This window comes from Saimiri boliviensis, chromosome 2, assembly GCF_048565385.1.
Source record: "Saimiri boliviensis isolate mSaiBol1 chromosome 2, mSaiBol1.pri, whole genome shotgun sequence".
NCBI lineage: Eukaryota > Metazoa > Chordata > Mammalia > Primates > Cebidae > Saimiri > Saimiri boliviensis.
In genome coordinates, this window is record NC_133450.1 from 14,157,363 (window position 1) to 14,175,401 (window position 18,039).

The window sequence follows — 18,039 nt, forward strand, 5'->3', positions numbered from 1 at the left end:
GTGGCCAGTATTGGTCCCTAGGGGACACTGTTCCACAGGCCCTCTCAGATAAACATGGCTTCATGGGAGACTCTTGTACAAGAGGCTTGGCCAGGGTTCCATGGATTCCAGATGGCTGACCCCTCAGAGTTATTCCTCACTTAGGGATACTGTGATCCAGGTAGCAACTATCCCTGCTTTATATGTTGCCCCAAATTAACAAAAGTTACTTACCACTCTCACCTCCTGGGGGGTGGGTAGAGTGAGGGAGTTGAGCCTTGTTGGCTGGCAACAATGGCTGTAGAAGAAAGCCCTGAGTGAGCGGGAGAACATGTTAGTGTAACACTCACAGAAACCTTCCATTAACCATTTTCCCTGAGTTTTGGGGTGCTGACAGAAAAAAAAATCTGATAACTCAGCCAGATATATTTGCTGGAGGTAGATAGTAAGGCTCTATTTCTCAGCTGAGTGTTTCTCTTGGACTGTGGGGAACACCTTGTTCCATATTCTTCTGACTATCAAAGCCAGTATTCTGGAGGAGTTTAAGAGTCCCAAAACTCCAAGGGAGGAAATCATATCACATGCTTTAATGACTGCAGGAGGTTAGGACTGTCCACAGATTAGCAGCTCAGAAAAAAGGATTATCATGTGGCAGGGAGGAAGGTACTAGCTGTGGGCATTACTACTGGGATGAAGATAAACAAAACAAGACAAAACAACAGGTGGTAGGGAAAATAGGCTTACCTGCTGCATAGGGTAAGTTGTACTGTGCTGGGAGCAACGAGTACCCCAAGTGGTGGTGGTGGTGGTGTGTGGACATCAGGCGCTGGGAAGGAGAGGTGCGGGGCCGGTCAACACTCCGTTCACCCCCACCAGCTCCCCCAACACTGCTACAACTGCCACCACTCCCAACCACCCCACAGCCTCCTCGATCTCTCTCCTGAGAAGTTTTATCACTTATCTGGAAAGGAAACCAGAGACACAGAAGCACTAAGTGAGACACACACACACACACACACACACACACACACACACACACACACACACAAAGTGAGATGCCCAGGGTCCCACCTTATGACCCCTAAAAGTGTAAGACACCTGAGAGTCAAGAAGATGTCCTACTAGGGCCATTGCCCACCTTCTCCTTGACCCTGGATTTGGCCTTACTGGTCTTTGGAAAACAGCCAGCATCAGAGTACTTCTCTTACCGTGGGAGACTTGCTCTTGTAGTGACTGGCATGCTGCTGCAAGATGTCCAGGGCTTTGGACTCAGAGCTGGATTTACAACTGACACTAGGGCTGGCTCGTGCCTTGTCAGCATCTTCACTACCTGAGACCTTGCTGCCATATGGGGAGAAAGAGTAGCTGGAAGGCAGGTAGGAACCTGTGGAAGGAGAAATCAAACAGTCAAAGAGATGGGGGAGGCAGAGGAAGCTCTGCTTTAGTGAGCTTCATTAGGTGGGCATCAGCTTTCTTTTTTTTTTTTTTTTTGAGACGGAGTTTCACTCTTGTTACCCCGGCTGGAGTGCAATGGCGCGATCTCGGCTCACCGCAACCTCCGCCTCCTGGGTTCAGGCAATTCTCCTGCCTCAGCCTCCTGAGTAGCTGGGATTACAGGCACGTGCCACCACGCCCAGCTAATTTTTTGTATTTTTAGTAGAGACGGGGTTTCACCATGTTGATCAGGATGGTCTCGATCTCTCGACCTCATGATCCACCCGCCTCGGCCTCCCAAAGTGCTGGGATTACAGGCTTGAGCCACTGCGCCCGGCCGGGCATCAGCCTTCTAACATAGTGTATTTGGCTGAGACTGTTGGCTTGACCTTTCTTTACCAAGCTCTATAGGAAAAATTTGCTAAGGGATATTAAGAGCACAGCCCTATTTCCTGCAACCAACTTCCCTAGATCCAATAATGGTTCTTTGAACTGGTCTCTCATGCATCTTGAAGAAGTGATTTGATAAAGTAGAAAGATCACAGGATCTGGAGTCAGAGCCTTGGGCTCCAAACCCCACCTCTGAGACTTACTAGCTTGGTAACCTTGAGCAAATTAGTAACTGTTTTGAGCTTCAGTTTCTTCATCATCAAAAATGAAGATACCAATACTTATTACTTAAGGTGATAGGAAGGATTAAAAAAGATAATGTGCATAAATCTCAGAGGACTGCACCTGGCTCAGGGCAAACACTCAACAAATGCAACTATGATTTTTATATAGACAGGTGTGGGTGACAGGGATAAAGGAACGCCTCAAGGGTAAGACAGTTTCCTAATTCTGTTTGAAAAGCTTACTTCTATTCAGAGTGTGCTTTATAATAATGTCACCAGAATGTTGAGACTATTTAGGCTGCTGTAGAAAGCTGGGAGCTCTAAGGAGTGAGGCTAAAGAAATGCCCTTCTGCCCCAGAAGCACCCCACAAGGCTCATTTGGGCAATATAAATCACAGAGTAAAGAGCATTTTCCTGTAATCCCAGCACTTTGGGAGGCCAAGGCGGGTGGATCACGAGGTCAAGAGATCGAGACCAACCTGGTCAACATGGTGAAACCCCGTCTCTACTAAAAATACAAAAAATTAGCTGGGCATGGTGGCAGGTGCCTATAATCCCAGCTACTCAGGAGGCTGAGGCAGGAGAATTGCGTGAACCCAGGAAACGGAGGTTGCGGTGAGCCGAGATCGCGCCATTGCACTCCAGCCTGGGTAACAAGAGCGAAACTCAGTCTCACAAAAAAAAAAAAAAAAAAAAAAGATAAGATAAGCTCTTTATAGTGTCTAAAATTTTTTTAACTTATTAGAAGAAAATGCTCTTTTTTTTTTTGAGATGGAGTTTCGCTCTTGTTACCCAGGCTGGAGTGCAATGGCACGATCTCGGCTCACCGCAACCTCCGTCTCCTGGGTTCACGCAATTCTCCTGCCTCAGCCTCCTGAGTAGCTGGGATTACAGGCATGCGCCACCATGCCCAGTTAATTTTTTGTATTTTATTTTGTTTTTTTTTAAGTATAGACAGGGTTTCACCATGTTGACCAGGATGGTCTCGATCTCTTGACCTTGTGATCCACCCGCCTCGGCCGCCCAAAGTGCTGGGATTACAGGCTTGAGCCACCGTGCCCGGCCGAGCTTATCTTTTCTAAGCTGAATCTAGCTAGACTTCCCCCCCAAGTCTGACTTCAGACTGCTCTTACCTGACAGGTGAACATGATCTTGCAACTGAATCCATAAATCGTTCTGGCCTGCATTCTGTTTGTTCTATGTGTCTCTCTGCTATGATTAAGCTGTAAGCTCTGGGAGTGGAAGGAACTCAATGGCTCTCGTTCTTTTGTACCCCCAACAGTGCCTAGCACACTGCAAAATGTGGAGTATATGGTTTACAAATTCCCGCTGAGGGGAGACAGGAGTGATAGAAAGAGAAGGAGTTTTAGTTGGCAATGAAAACTGACTACAGAGGCAGTCCTTGAGCTGGAGAAAGGGAGAGAGAGGTGGTCATACAGACTATCATTATGGGTCATTCAAGGAGCTATGGGTTAGGGTGGCCACCTCACAGAACAACTAAGTGAAAAAAAGGGCTGTCATCTAAGTGAGCCTTAATATGCTTTAGGGCTGAGCAAGAAAACTCTGGATGTGAAATCTGTGCTTCATTCCCTGTCCAGTGAATGCAATAGCAGCGGGCACTAGGTGCTGTACCTGGGTAGTTCTGCATCATCACAGCAGGCATACTGCGGTAGCTGGGGTGGTTGGGGTCGTAGGACTGGCTGTAGGAATAGCCATGCATGTAGGGGATGTAGGACTGGTGCTGGGTGAGCGGGGAGGACACAGGCACATGGACACTTGGCCGAGGCTCCTTGCTCCCAAGGCGAGACTCCTCCGACGTGGGCAGCTTGCAGTCACTACTTGTGCTTTCCTTCCCATCTTCCTTGGGGACAGAGTCCTTACTCCGACTCCTTTCCTCCTTCAATTTGCGGTCCCGCTCCTCCTTCCACCGCTCATCCTCTGACTTGATGTCTGAGTATTTGGCAGGATAAACGTATGTCCACATCCGGGGCTCCGCTTCCTACAACAATCACAGAACAATGACTGGGTGCTACACAGATAAGAGATATATTTCACCAGTACTTTGGGAGGCCGAGGCAGGCGGATCACAAGGTCAAGAGATCAAGACCACCCTGGCCAACATAGTAAAACCCCGTCTTTAAAAAACAAACAAACAAAAAAAAAAACAACCGGTAACATATATTTTAAGCCCAAGGTCGCATTAGAACCACCACAGCAGACAATTACCAGACACCTGGGGCAGAGTAGGATCTTGGCCTCTACTGATCTTGTTTATAATCCAAGTCTGCCTGCTTTTGCTTAAAAAGCCCCCACCCCTACCTCTGCACCTGCCCACAGGGAACAAGATGTGGCAGGGAGAGAAAAGGAAAATCCATCTGTGCATCACTGGATCTTTTCTAGGTGAGAACATGCATTCTTGGGATATGACTGAAACAGAAGGATAGAATAGAATAGAATAGAATTGAATAGAAAAGAATAGAATAGGACAGAATGCTGCCCCTTCTAAGATGTTTAGGTTGTTTCACTTCTTCAGAGCAAACTCAGGAGGTGGAAAGCTTGTAAGTGCCACTCAGGTCAGAGGAGGGAGGCATAACTATTATACAAAGAGGGAAGGGAAGGCAGAAGTCCCATGCGTAGAGTAAGATACAAGATTCCAAGTTCCTAGTTATAACTCAATCTATAAAATCCTTGTCAAAGAAACTCAGTAACAGTAATATACTTTTGACCTACTCTAAAAAATGGAGACACCATCAATAACTCATTTAATAGGAACCAAACAGTGAAAGACACACTGGAAAAGGAATGGAGATACCTGGGTTCTAATCCTGACTCTGCTAGTGAGATCTCAAGTAACCCTAGACAAATTAAGCTTACTTGTCTGGGCTCTTCTTGTCAAATGGAAAAACCACCTATTATGAATGCAAAAGTGCTTTTTAAAAAAACATTATATATAGGCCGGGCGCGGTGGCTCAAGCCTGTAATCCCAGCACTTTGGGAGGCCGAGGCGGGTGGATCACGAGGTCGAGAGATCGAGACCATCCTGGTCAACATGGTGAAACCCCGTCTCTACTAAAAATACAAAAAACTAGCTGGGCATGGTGGCGCGTGCCTGTAATCCCAGCTACTTAGGAGGCTGAGGCAGGAGAATTGCCTGAGCCCAGGAGGCGGAGGTTGCGGTGAGCCGAGATCGCGCCATTGCACTCCAGCCTGGGTAACAAGAGCGAAACTCCGTCTCCAAAAAAAAAAAAAAAAAAAAAAAAACAACATTATATGAATCCCATTGCTCTGGGAGGCTGAGGCGGGAGGATTGCTTGAGGCCAGGAGTTTAAGACCAGCCTGGGCAACACAGTGAGACCCCTCTCTACAAAAAATGAAAATATTATCTAGGCATGGTGGCATGCACCTGTAGTCCTAGCTACTTAGGAGGTGATGGTAGGAGGATCACTTGAGCCTAGGAGTTGGAAATTGCAGTGAGCTATGACTATATCATTGCATTCCAGCCTGGGCAACAGAGAGAGACTCTGGTCTCTACAAAAACATAAAAATAAATCGGCTGGGTGCAGTGGCTCATGCCTGCAATCCCAGCACTTTGGGAGGCCAAGGCAGCCGGATTACTTGAGGTCAGGAGTTCGAGACCAGACTGACCAACATGGTGAAACCCTATTTCCACTAAAAATACAAAAAAAAATTAGCTGGGTGTGGTGGCATGTGCCTGTAATCCCAGCCACTCAGGAGCCTGAGGCAGGAGAATAGCTTGAACCTGGGAGGCGGAGGTTACAGTGAGCCAAAATCATACCACTGCACTCCAGCCTAGGCAACAGGGTGAGACTCCATCTTGAAAAAATAGGCTGTTCATGGTGTCTCACACCTGTAATCCCAGCACTTTGGGAGGCCGATGTGGGCGGATCACCTGAGGTCCTTAGTTTGAGACTAGCAGCCTGACCAACAAGGAGAAACCCCAACTCTACTAAAAATAGAAAAAATGAGCTGGGCATGGTGGTGCATGCCTGTAATCCCAGCTACTCAGGGGAGGCTAAGGCAGGAGAACTGCTTGAACCTGGGAGGCAGAAGTTGCTGGATCACGCCATTCTACTCCAGCCTGGGGAACAAGAGTGAAACTCTATCTCAAAAAAAAAAAAGAAAGAAACTAAGAAAAACTAGTAATAATCAAAATTAAAAACATTAAAGTGGTTTACAAAGGTAAAGAATCCTTAAAATTATACATCTCTCGCCGGCCGGGCGCGGTGGCTCAAGCCTGTAATCCCAGCACTTTGGGAGGCCGAGGCGGGTGGATCACGAGGTCGGGAGATCGAGACCATCCTGGTCAACATGGTGAAACCCCATCTCTACTAAAAAAAAAAATACAAAAAATTAGCTGGGCATGGTGGCGCGTGCCTGTAATCCCAGCTACTCAGGAGGCTGAGGCAGGAGAATTGCCCGAACCCAGGAGGCGGAGGTTGCGGTGAGCCGAGATGGCGCCATTGCACTCCAGCCTGGGTAACAAGAGCGAAACTCCATCTCCAAAAAAAAAAAAAAAAAAAAAATATACATCTCTCCTGCTAACCTCAATTCTGTTGTACCCCTACATAAGGACAGCCCTTATTTGTGAGGAAGACGGAAAGATTATCATATGGTATTTCCACTTCCTCCCAGGGCAACAGTTACCTGTCGGTACCAGAGTATTGGATCCACCTCTGCCTGTCGACCACACTCAGCGCCTGTCTTGGCCTCAGAGGCCTCCTTGCTTAGGTGGCTGGCGTCACTCAGCTTCACTTTTAGGCCTTCGGGGGCCTGGCCAGTGAGTTTTGAACAGTCATCTAACTTGGGAATGATGACTGATTTGGCTGGGTCAGCCCCTGCCTCCTTGGCCTTGCCGGGTCCTGACTTTACCAGGTCGGTCAGGCTGGGGGCCTTGGTGAGAGTTGGTGGAACTGACGGCTTTTGCTTCCACTCTTCCTTGAGTGCTGCCTCCCGCTCCTTCAGGCTCATCTCTGCCTTCTTGTCCACTCCCCGCTGCTGCTGCTCTAAACTCTGCCGTTTCTGCTGTTCTTCATACTGCTGCCGGTAAGCCGTGTTAGTGCTCAGAAGGTGGGTGTGGTAACTCTGGTCGCTGTAGCCATAGGGGGGCACGTAGGCATACTGGTTATAGTACAGGGACTGCATGTACATGTTGGGACGCTGCTGGATGACTGAGGGCTGCTGACTGGAACTGCTCAGCTCAGGCTTCTTTTCCTCACAGACATCGTTCTTCACTTTCCCTTCTATGCTCTCAGGTTCCTCATCCTTTTTAGTCTTTAGGGCCTGGCTCTCCACTCCTGCCTGGCTGCTGGGGTTCAGAGCCCCTGGGCTGGACTGTGCATAACTTGGAGAATAGTAACTCTCAAAGCCTTGGTAATATGGTGAGTCTTTGCTCTGAGGCTGAGGGGGGAAAAGAGTTTTCTTAGCCCCTTCTTTAACCAACTGCTCAGAGTCCTTTGATTTGACACTGTCTATCTTGCCCTCCCCATCCTCCCCTGCATCAGAGATGTCAGAGTATGCAGGGCTGTTGGTTTTGACTGAGCTGGCTTCAGCTCCATTCTGGGTCACTACATGTAAGGGAGTTAGGGGCTGAGTAGGGGTAGTGTTTTCAATGCGGCTACTGCCTCCAATGGAAGGGCTGGGGGCATTGTCCGTGAAGCTGTAGATCTTGTCAGCTTCAGCCTTGATGCTAGCCAGTCGGCTTTGGTGAGGATCTGATGAGCCATTTAGGAGCCCCTCCATTTTCAGCCCATCTCCTGAAGATTCCCTGAATGGGCTTTTGCCTTCTTCTGCTCGACACACCTTCCCTGGGGTCAGAGGACTTTCAAGCTCCTTCGAAGATTCCTTCTTTTTTTTGTCTTTCTTTTTCTTATCCTTGGCTGGAGTCAAGGCAGGGTTAACTGTGAACGGTTCTCCCATAACAGTGGGCTTGGGCTGAATGGGCTTAAGTTGGGGACTGTTGGGCATGGCTTGTGCCACTGTGGCAGTCAAGCCTGAGGAAGAGCCTGGGCTCGCTGCTGTAAAAGTGGTCGTCTGGAAGGTGTAGATTTGCTGCGGGGGGATGGCAGGGGCAATGGGACGGGCTGACTTTAAGCTCTTGGAAGGAATCTTTTCAGGTTTTAAAGTAGAAGGTTTTTTACATTTTTCTTTTTCCATACACTTCCTGTCTAAAGAATCAAAGGCATCATTGCTTGTTTCATCCATCACTGAGGGTCCATCATCAGAGCCATCATTGGATAAGGCCCCAAGGTCTGTGTCCCCTTCCCCACTCAACTTTTTCTTACAGAGGCCTTTTGTGCTGAATTTGCTTGAAGGAGAAGGGCTATGGGGCTCTACAAGCCGAACTTTGGGGGTAGCTGAGCGGGCAGGGGACAAGGAACCTTTCTGTGTGACAGATGCACCATTGCAGCTCCCAAGATCTGCATGGAGAATAGGTTCCTCTCCGTACTCACTGTCCCCATCTGCTTCCGGCTTGCTGTCATCATCTGTATGGGCATGAGCTTGGTGGTACTTAAGTCCATTGATGTGCTTGTACTTCTTGTTGCAGTTTGGGTGGGGGCAGTCAATCAGGACTGGGGAGGGACAGTTTCTGTCCAGAACAGTGGGTTCTACCTTGGTCCCAGGGAGTGGGCCAGTGGCTGAGCCCATGGAATTAGTACGGACACGTTTGCTCCCTTTGGAGTCCTCTGAGCTAGAATTCAGTTCCATGTCTGAAAGAGGTTTGTTTTTCCGCTTATTAGCTGAGGAAGGGCTGGCCTTGACATCCTCAGAAGTGCTGCTGGCAGGTGGGCGATGCTCCGAAGAATTCTGACTGCCCCGACGGCCTTTGCTATTGGCTCCTGCTCGGGTTTTGCTGCTGCTACTGGTCCCTTTGCTGTCAGAGGCTGTGGCTGTCTCATTGACAGGTGTGTTACTGTTGGGACGCATGCGTTTGCCTCTACCCCGACCATTGCGCATTTCCAGGTCACTGGTCGGGGAGTCACAGAACCTTGGCAAAGGATAAACAAAACAGGATATTATTAAGAAGAAAAAACATCTTTAAACCAGTTTGGCTGTAGCCTCCAGAAGAACTATCCAGATGAAGACTATCATTTTCAATGAGTATGATTTGTTAAAAGAAATTCTGACTGGGAACTGCACTAAATCGTGAACTCCTGGGATGCTATCTGCCTGCTAGCTACATATTATTCCCCAACACTTACCGCTAAAGCCGTGCAGAGTTTGTTCCATAAGACAAACAGTCATGTCTACATTTCCTATATGCACCCATAGTCATGGTTTCAGAAAAGATGTTAGAGATCATCCAGGAAATTGAGGCCAGGCATGCTAAGTGGCTTGTCCAAGGTCACATCATTGACTAACGGCAACGTACGACAAGACCCTAGCTCTACTTTTAGCCCAATGCCTTTTTCCTACATACCTCACTATAGAAAGGAAGAACAAAGTACCTAGCCATTTAAGAGTTCCCTAAACATCAGATATAACCAAGAGTACGTGAGTTCTTTGAATGTCTGGAGATCTGCACCTAGGGGTCATTCCTCATAGGCCCTAAAGTGGCTTTTCATGAAGCTTAAAACACTTCCTAGAATTAAACCTTTAGCTAAGATTGGTTCCCTTGTAGATCTAAAGATGGTTTTGACTATCTTGTCCCAGGGGGCAACTGGAGTAGGTTGTTTCTAAGACAGTAGGAACCATAGCTATTGCAGAAAAAAGGCAAATTTTATCAAACATCTCCTTTGGGTTCCCAGAACAGTCCTACTGTAAATCTACTTACTGCTTCCCTGTTATCAACCTACTCAGCTCCTATCTCTCTGGATTCTTGTCTGCCCAAAGCAGAAATAAGTCCTTCCAGCAGGTTTCTCAGAAATGCAAAGGGAGGGTGTAAAGAACTTTGCAAACTTGTTTTGGCTCATCTGCTTCTGATTCTTATCAGGGCAACTATTATGGTCTGAATACAGTCTTATAAAAGTCTAAGCCTCTAGAGACCTGGCCCAGCATCTCTGAAAATCAGGAGGCATAAATAACCCTAGGTAGAGCATAATCACATCTGAGAAAAAAAAGTGGTATGGAATCAAAAATTTTAAAATACCTTTCCTTGGGATATTTCTGCCTATCTTTGTTTCATGGAAACAATGGGCGAACTTTTTCTAAAACAACTGTCCAGATAATAATTACTATTTTCTTTTTCTTTTTAGATGAAGTTTCGCTCTTGTTAACCCAGGCTGGAGCGGAGAGGCATGATCTTAGCTCACTGCAACCTCTGTCTCCTGGGTTCAAGCGATTATCTTGCCTCAGCCTTCCAAGTAGCTGGGATTACAGGCATGTACCACCACATCCAGCTAATTCTGTATTTTTAGTAGAGATGGGGTTTCTCCATGTTGGTCAGGCTGGTGTCAAACTCCTGATCTCAGGTGATCCGCCTGCCTCAGCCTCCCAAAGTGCTGGGATTACAGTGCCCAGCCCCAATAGCTACCATTTTCAATGAATATGTTTCAATAAAGGAAACTGTGACTGCATGGGAATTGCATTAATTGGTAAGCTCCTAGGACGTTACCTTATGTTAGCTGCAAATTACCCCCAGCACTTGGGTTCCCCAAACCCTAACAAACTGGGCACTAATATTAGGAATAAGCTATACAGTACCACTGATTGAAATATCCATCTAAAGGTCAAATTGCACCATTAAAAGGTCCTTGTGAAACCCCCATGTTCTAGTAGAGTTTATAAAACTAAAAATGTTCTTGAGTTCAAATTTCTGAGGAATAGCTACCAGCAGTGAATGTTTGCTCACTCATGGTTGGATGTTATGGCTTTGGTCTCAGGGTGACTTTAATAATTCCAGACAAAGGTTTGAATAGGATTTTCTCCCCATTTCCCCAACATATCCCCTGAACATTTTACTTTTTTTCCCCCTAATTTTAAAAACATGGAACACTTCACAAATTTGCATGTCATCCTTGTGTAGGGACCATGCTAATCTTCTCTGTATTGTTCCAATTTTAGTATATGTACTGTCGAAGTGAGCACCCCCTGAACACTTTAATATACAATTCATTCAGTCTTCTTGAATGTCAACACAGTACTTTCCCTGGTATCTACACCATTATGTCTTTTAAAAGTTGTGTGTATAATTCTAGCAGGATAAAAGTACAAGAGATTACCAATTAGAGTGGTTCAGACTAATACAAACTAAATAGCTGTAAATGCTTACCTTGGGGGTGCCCAATCATGTCGTGTGCAGTCAAGAAGTGTACCTACATATGTCTTGTTCCTCCATGTCACATTTACCACCAACATCCCTGGAAAATAAGAGCACATAGATATAGACAAGACACATCCCATTTGCGGCTGAGAAGAGTGTTCTTTGGATCAGCACTCTGACTTCTATAAGAGGGTTTAGGAAATGCTCTGGGTACCAATGGGACAATTAGGATTGGGCCAGAATAGTTCCATAGGAATTGCCTACAATGCCACTAAGGCCCCTTAGGATGGGTAACAGTTGTAAGGACTTCATGGTCTGCAAAAAAAATAAATAAAATACTCAAAAAAAAAAAATACATATATATATATAAAGACTTCATGGTCTGGTCAAGACACATTTTATTTTTATTTTTGGAGATGGGGTCTTCCTCTCTTGCCCAGGCTAGAGTGGAGCCTCAAGTGATCGTCCCTCTTTAGCATCCCAAGTGGCTGAGACCACAGGGGCATGCCACTAAACCTGGATAATTAAAAAAAAATTTTTTTTTTTTTTTTTTGAGACGGAGTTTCGCTCGTTACCCAGGCTGGAGTGCAATGGCGCGATCTCGGCTCACCGCAACCTCCACCTCCTGGGTTCAGGCAATTCTCCTGCCTCAGCCTCCTGAGTAGCTGGGATTACAGGCACGAGCCACCATGCCCAGCTAATTTTTTGTATTTTTAGTAGAGACGGGGTTTCACCATGTTGACCAGGATGGTCTCGATCTCTCGACCTCGTGATCCACCCGCCTCGGCCTCCCAAAGTGCTGGGATTACAGGCTTGAGCCACCGCGCCCGGCCAAAGAAAAAAAAAAAAATTTTTTTTTTTGCCAGGTGTGATGGCTCATGCCTGTAATCTCAGTACTTTGGGAGGCTAAGGTAGGCAGATCACTTGCAGCCAGGAGCTCAAGACCAGCCTGGCCAACATGGGGAAAACCCGTCTCTACTAAAATTACAAAAATTAGCTGGGCATGGTGGCGCATGTCTGTAATCCCAGCTACTCAGGAGGCTGAGGCAGGAGACTCACTTGAACCCAGGAGGCAGAGTTTGTAGTGAGCTGCGATTGTGCAACTGCACTGCAGCCTAGCCAACAGGGTGGCACTCTGTCTAAAAAAAAAAAAAACAAAAAAACCTTTTGACTAGGTAAGGTAGTTACTCCAAAATTGAAAAGGTAGGGGAAAAAAAAAGGAAAAATCCCCAACAAACCCTAATATAAAATGAAGTGTCCTTTCTGTCACTGTTCTTTGGTCTTCCAGCTCCCCTATGTAGAAACATCCAAAAGTCTTCCACAGATATTTTATATGCATATATAGCAAATGTTTATACATTCTTCCTTAAATGGTAGCAATATACACAATGTTCTGCACAATGCTTTTTCCATGTACCCAGATATTTCGGATCATCCCATATGTGGAGACAGACAGCTACTTCATTCTTTTCAGTGGATGCATTTGAATGGACATTTAGGTTGCTTCAATCTTCTGCTATTACAAATAAATGGCAATGAACAATCTTTTACAAATGTTTCATCTTATCTGTGAGAATATGCCTGTAAGATGAATTCCTGTAAGTAAAACTGCTATTCACAACACACCTGTATTTGGAGTCCTAATAAATACTGCCAAATCACCTCCAAATTGCCTCAAAGAAGATGTATTCATTCATATACCCATTTATAGTAGCCCAAGAAATACCTCTTCCCCTTTTCCTTTGGCAACATGGTGTTCTCATTTTTTTCTTTGCTAATCTGATAAAAGAAAAATTATGTTTTATATAGGGTTTTTTAGGGGGGGAGCATTTAAAATCTTTTCAAGACAATGTCTTACTATGTTTTCCAGATTGGGCTCAAACCCTTGGGCTCAAGTGATCCTCTGCTGTCGAGACCATTTTGCTCAGGCTGGTCTTGAACCCCTGAGCTCAAGCAATCTGTTTGCCAAAGTGCTGAGATTACAGGCATGAGCCACTGCACCTGGCTCCATTCAGTCTTTTACCATTAAATATATTCAGTTTTGGCTCCAATGGGTCTGGGATACTAGAGACAAAAAGAAAACCCAGGGAACTCATCACCATGTTGTTTCTAAGGTCGTAGGGGCTCACCGCTGATCTGCCTTCTTTCTTCTACCTTTCACAGTCTTGTTATATTTGTTTTATATATAATTTTCAGGGTTTTTGGTTGTATTTAGTGGGAGGAATAGGGAAAAAATCTGTCTACTCCATCTTCTCTGAAGTGGAAGTCCTGGTTAATTTTTATTTATCTTTCTTAAAATTAGATTTCTATGATTAGCATTTTGGTTTCCAGCCTTAGAATGAGTGGGATGTTTTTGTTTTTACCTTTTCCCCTTTCTCTGTGTCATGACTTTGCAATTTCTTTCTTTTGGTCCCCTAAGGACTCAGTCCAGTAGGTCTTCAAATGGCCTATGCCACAGTGAAATTTAGGATATCACAGTTATATTCTAATAATGAATCAGCTTGAAACTGTCTTTCCCAACTCCTTAAAGCTTCCATCCTCCACTCCTCAATTAACTATTTTAAGCCTCCTTTCATAACGCTGGTTGGGAGTTAGCATCTTACTCCCCTGGCCTCACATTCTTAGTCTATGAGTATTTTTAGTATCTATTTACCCCTCAGAAATCACCTCTCATGTACTATTCTTTGTTCCCAGAATCTAGAGGTCAGCCAGTGTCCACAGCTTCAGCATCACTTCTAGTGACTTGCATCTCTGTTTATTTATTTATTTTTCTTTTTGAGACAGAGTTTCGCTCTTGTTGCCCAGGCTGGAGTGCAATGGCATGATCTTGGCTCACAGCAATCTCCACCTCCTGGGTTCAAGTGATTCGCCTGCCTCAGACTCCCAAGTAGCTGGGGTTACAGGCATGTGCCACCTCACCCCAATAATTTTGTGTGTGTGTTTTTTTTTTTTTTTTTTTTTTTTAGTAGAGACAGGGTTTTACACCATGTTGATCAGGCCTCTCTCGAACTCCTGACCTCAGGTGATCCGCCCACCGTGGCCTCCCAAAGTGCTAGGATTACAGGCAGGCATAAGCCACTGCCCTTGGGCTAACTCTGTTTTTAATCTATGGAGATGGCTGTTTTGCTTTGAACACAAATATGTTCTTTGGTTTTCTCTTTATTACATTTTACTTCTTCCTATGTGTTTGGAACTGAGGGGATATGTTAAAAGTTTGAACCCAGTGTTATCTTATTGGAACTTCCAAGGCATATTTTCTTTTTTTTTTTTTTTTATTGAGATGGAGTCTTGCTCTGTCACCCAGGCTGGAGTACAGTGGCTTCATCTTGGCTCACTGCAACCTTCGCCTCCTGGGTTCAAGCGATTCTCCTGCCTCAGCCTCTCGAATAGCTGGGATTACAGGTGTCTACCACGCCAGGCTAATTTTTCTCTTTAATGTAGAGACGGAGTTTCACCATGTTGGCCAGGCTGGTCTTCAACTCCTGACCTTGTGATCTGCCTACCTTAGCCTCCCAAAGTGTTGGGATTACAGGCGTGAGCCACTGTGCCTGGCCAATTTTTGTATTTTTAGTAGAGATGGGATTTCACCATGTTGGCCAAGCTGGTCTTGAACTCCTGACCTCAGGTGATCCTCCTGCTTTGGCCTCCCGAAGCTCTAGGAGTACAGGCATGAGCCACCACGCCCAGCCCTAAGGCACATTTTCTATGGAATGTATCAAGACAATAAATGTGGGGGATCTGGAATTATCCTTTTGTCTTTGGTCACACACTAATAAATACTTTTTGATTTGGCACTTCCAGGACCTATACCTAATAACATACGTATAGTCATTTCTTCTTCTTTTTTGGGGGGGACAGAGTCTTGCTTGGTCACCAGGCGCCAGGCTGGAATGCAGTCGGCTCACTGCAACCTCTGCCTCCCAGTTTCAAGCAATTCTCCTGCCTCAGCCTCCCAAGTAGCTGGGACTACAGACGTGTGCCACCACGCCCAGCTAATTTTTATATTTTAGTAGAGACGGGGTTTCACTATGTTGGCCAGGATGATCTTGCTCTCTTGACCTCGTGATCTGCCAGCCTCGGCCTCCCAAAGTGCTGGGATTACAGGTGTGAGCCACCGTGGCCAGCCTTACTCATTTCTTCTTTGACATACGATGGTGTCTAAAGATCACCAGATATGGAGTTAGAAAACCTTGGTGCAAATCTTGGCTTTGTTATAGTGTAACTTTGAACAAGTCACATAGCTTCTACAAATCTCAGATTTTTAATCAATAATATAGAATTAAAAGAAATAAATTATAAAATTAGTAAATTCAACAACTGACTTACAGTAGGTTTTCAAGAAATAAATACAAAGGGAGTGCTTTAGATGAAACTATGGAGTATCAGGACTTGAGTCCTGAACACTTGGTTGTAGCTTTAAATAAGACCTTATTGCTGGGCGCGGTGGCTCACGCCTGTAATCCCAGCACTTTGGAAGGCTGAGGTGAGTGGATCACCTGAGGTCAGGAGTTCGAGAGCAGCCTGACCAATATGGTGAAACCCCATCTTTAAATAAAAAATAAAAATAAAAAGACCTTATTTAGCCCTTGTTTTCTTTGGAATCAAAATTTAGGGTGCTTTATCATAAAACCAAATCAGGCAAGGGAAAGGGAAAAAAAGAATTATCCTATCCAAGAAGTTTCATTCTAAGAAAATTAGGACAGGAGAGAACTTTGGTTTAGTAAGTTGGATTCTTCTTTTTCAGCCTTACCAGGTTAAGCAGAACAGTCCATTGGATTGTGATTCAAACATTCATCAAACATCTATTATGAGTGTGGCACAGTGGTCACGCCTGGAACCCCAGTGCTTTGGGAGACTGAGGCAGGAGAATCTGTCAAGGCTAGGTATTCAAGACCAGCCTGGGCAACACAGTGAGACCTGTCTCTACACACACACAAAAATAATGAATAAATAAATAAAAACTAGCCAGTTGTGGTGGTGCCCACCTGAAGTCCCAACAATCTGGGAGGCTGAGGTGGAAAGATCACTTAAGCCCAAGAGTTCAAAGCTACAGTGAAGCTACGTCTGTGCCACTGCACTCCAGCCTAGGCGACAGGGTGAGACTCCATCTCTAAAAATAAGAGAAACTTGGCCAGGAGTGATGGTTCATGCCTGTAATCCCCGCACTTTGGGAGGCCGAGGTGGGTGGATCACCTGAGGTCAGGAGTTTGAGACCAGCCTGACCAACATGGTGAAACCCCGTCTCTACTAAAATACAAAAATTAGCCGGGCATGGTGGCAGGCACCTGTAATCTCAGCTACCTGGGAGGCTGAGGCAGGAGAAATGCTTCAACCCAGGAGACGGAGGTTGTAGTGAGCTGAGATTGTGTCATTGCATTCCAGCCTGGGCAACAAGAGTGAAACTCTGTCTCAAAAAAAGAAGAAAAACTTTCAGGTGGGTGCAGTGGCTCACATCTGAAATCCCAGCACTCTGGGAGGCCAAGGCAGGTGGATCACTTGAGGTCAGGAGTTCAAGACCAGCCTGGCCAAGATGGTGAAATCCCATCTCTACTAAAAATACAAAAATCAGCTGGGCGTGTTGGCGGGCGCCTGTAGTCCCAGCTACTCAGGAGGCTGTGGCAAGAGGATCACTGAACCCAGAAGGTGGAGGATGCAGTGAGCCAAGATTGTGTCTCTGCATTCCACCCTTGGCAACAGAGCAAGGCTCCATCTCAAAAAATAAAGTAGAAAAGAAAAATACAACTATGATGTGCTAGATGTTTTCATATTATCTTACTGAATATTTACAGCTGTAAATCACTTTTATTTTTGTTTATTTATTTATATTTTAGACAGAGTCTCACTCTGTTGTTCAGGCTGGAGTGCAGCAGTATGATCTCGGCTCACTGCAACCTCTTCCTCCCAGGTTCAAGCAATTTCTGTGCCTCAGCCTTCCAAGTAGCAGGACTATAGGTGTGCACCACCATGCACAGCTGATTTTGTATCTTTATTAGAGACAGGGTTACTCCATGTTGGCTAGGCTGGTTTTGAACTCCTGGCCTCAAGCAATCCACCCAACTGGGCCTCCAAAAGTGCTGGGATTACAGTAGTCACCGTACTTGTCCAGTCACTTTTATTTTTATTTATTTATTTGTGTGGATTCTTTTTTTTTGAGACGTAGTTTCACTCTGTTGCCCAGGCTAGAGTATAGTAGCATAATCTCCACTCACTGCAAACTCCACCTCCTGGGTTCAAGTGATTCTCTTACCTCAGCCTCCCAAGTAGCTGGGATGACAGGTATTTGTTTAAAAATAGAGACAGAGTCTCACCATGTTGCCCAGGCTGGTCTTGAACTCTTGGTCTCAAGTGATCCTCCTGCCTTGGCTTCCTAGAGCTGGGATTACAGGCATGAGCCACGGCACCTGGCTTTAAATCACTTTTTGAGGCAGGCAGGCCATAACTGGATGTCCAAAATCCTGTCATATAAGGATTGTTAAGGCTACTTTGCAAAGGAGGAAATGAAATATCAGAAAGTAGAAATAATTTACTGAAAGGTTTGCTATTAGTGGTCAGATCTTTCAGACTCTTAAGGCATGACACAGCTATCTCTAATGGATTCTGATTCTTTTCACACAATTTTCTTAGACTGTCCTGTTACCTTCACCTTAGATAAAAGACACATACAGGATTGCAAGGGATCATCCAGAGGGGAAAAGGACAGAAATCCTATCTCTTTCCAGTACCCTGGCATCTTAAGGGAAATGGCATATCTCCTAAAAAAGTAATTAGGCTAAATTCTATTAGCAAATTGAT

At 45.5% G+C, this 18,039-nt stretch overlaps 1 protein-coding gene and 1 non-coding gene across 5 annotated transcripts in view; both read right to left on the bottom strand.

Moving 5' to 3' along the window:
- ZNF609 (zinc finger protein 609) overlaps nt 1-18,039 on the bottom strand; it is a 269,562-nt gene that overhangs the window by 20,140 nt on the left and 231,383 nt on the right. For 3 of the 4 annotated variants that reach the window (XM_074392828.1, XM_039469110.2, XM_074392827.1), the window contains exons 4-9: nt 11,257-11,344; nt 6,693-9,033; nt 3,660-4,026; nt 1,188-1,363; nt 724-940; nt 214-292 (exon numbers count right to left, since the gene is read on the bottom strand). In XM_074392828.1, the coding sequence (XP_074248929.1) occupies nt 219-292; nt 724-940; nt 1,188-1,363; nt 3,660-4,026; nt 6,693-9,033; nt 11,257-11,344 (3,263 nt within the window). In that variant the 3' untranslated portion in view covers nt 214-218. The remainder of the gene's footprint in view (nt 1-213; nt 293-723; nt 941-1,187; nt 1,364-3,659; nt 4,027-6,692; nt 9,034-11,256; nt 11,345-18,039) is intronic. The other variant, XM_039469111.2, reaches the window with a different exon arrangement.
- On the bottom strand, nt 10,966-11,072 carry LOC120364078 (U6 spliceosomal RNA). Its single transcript, XR_005579431.1, has one exon. It is a non-coding gene; the product is annotated as a U6 spliceosomal RNA (small nuclear RNA).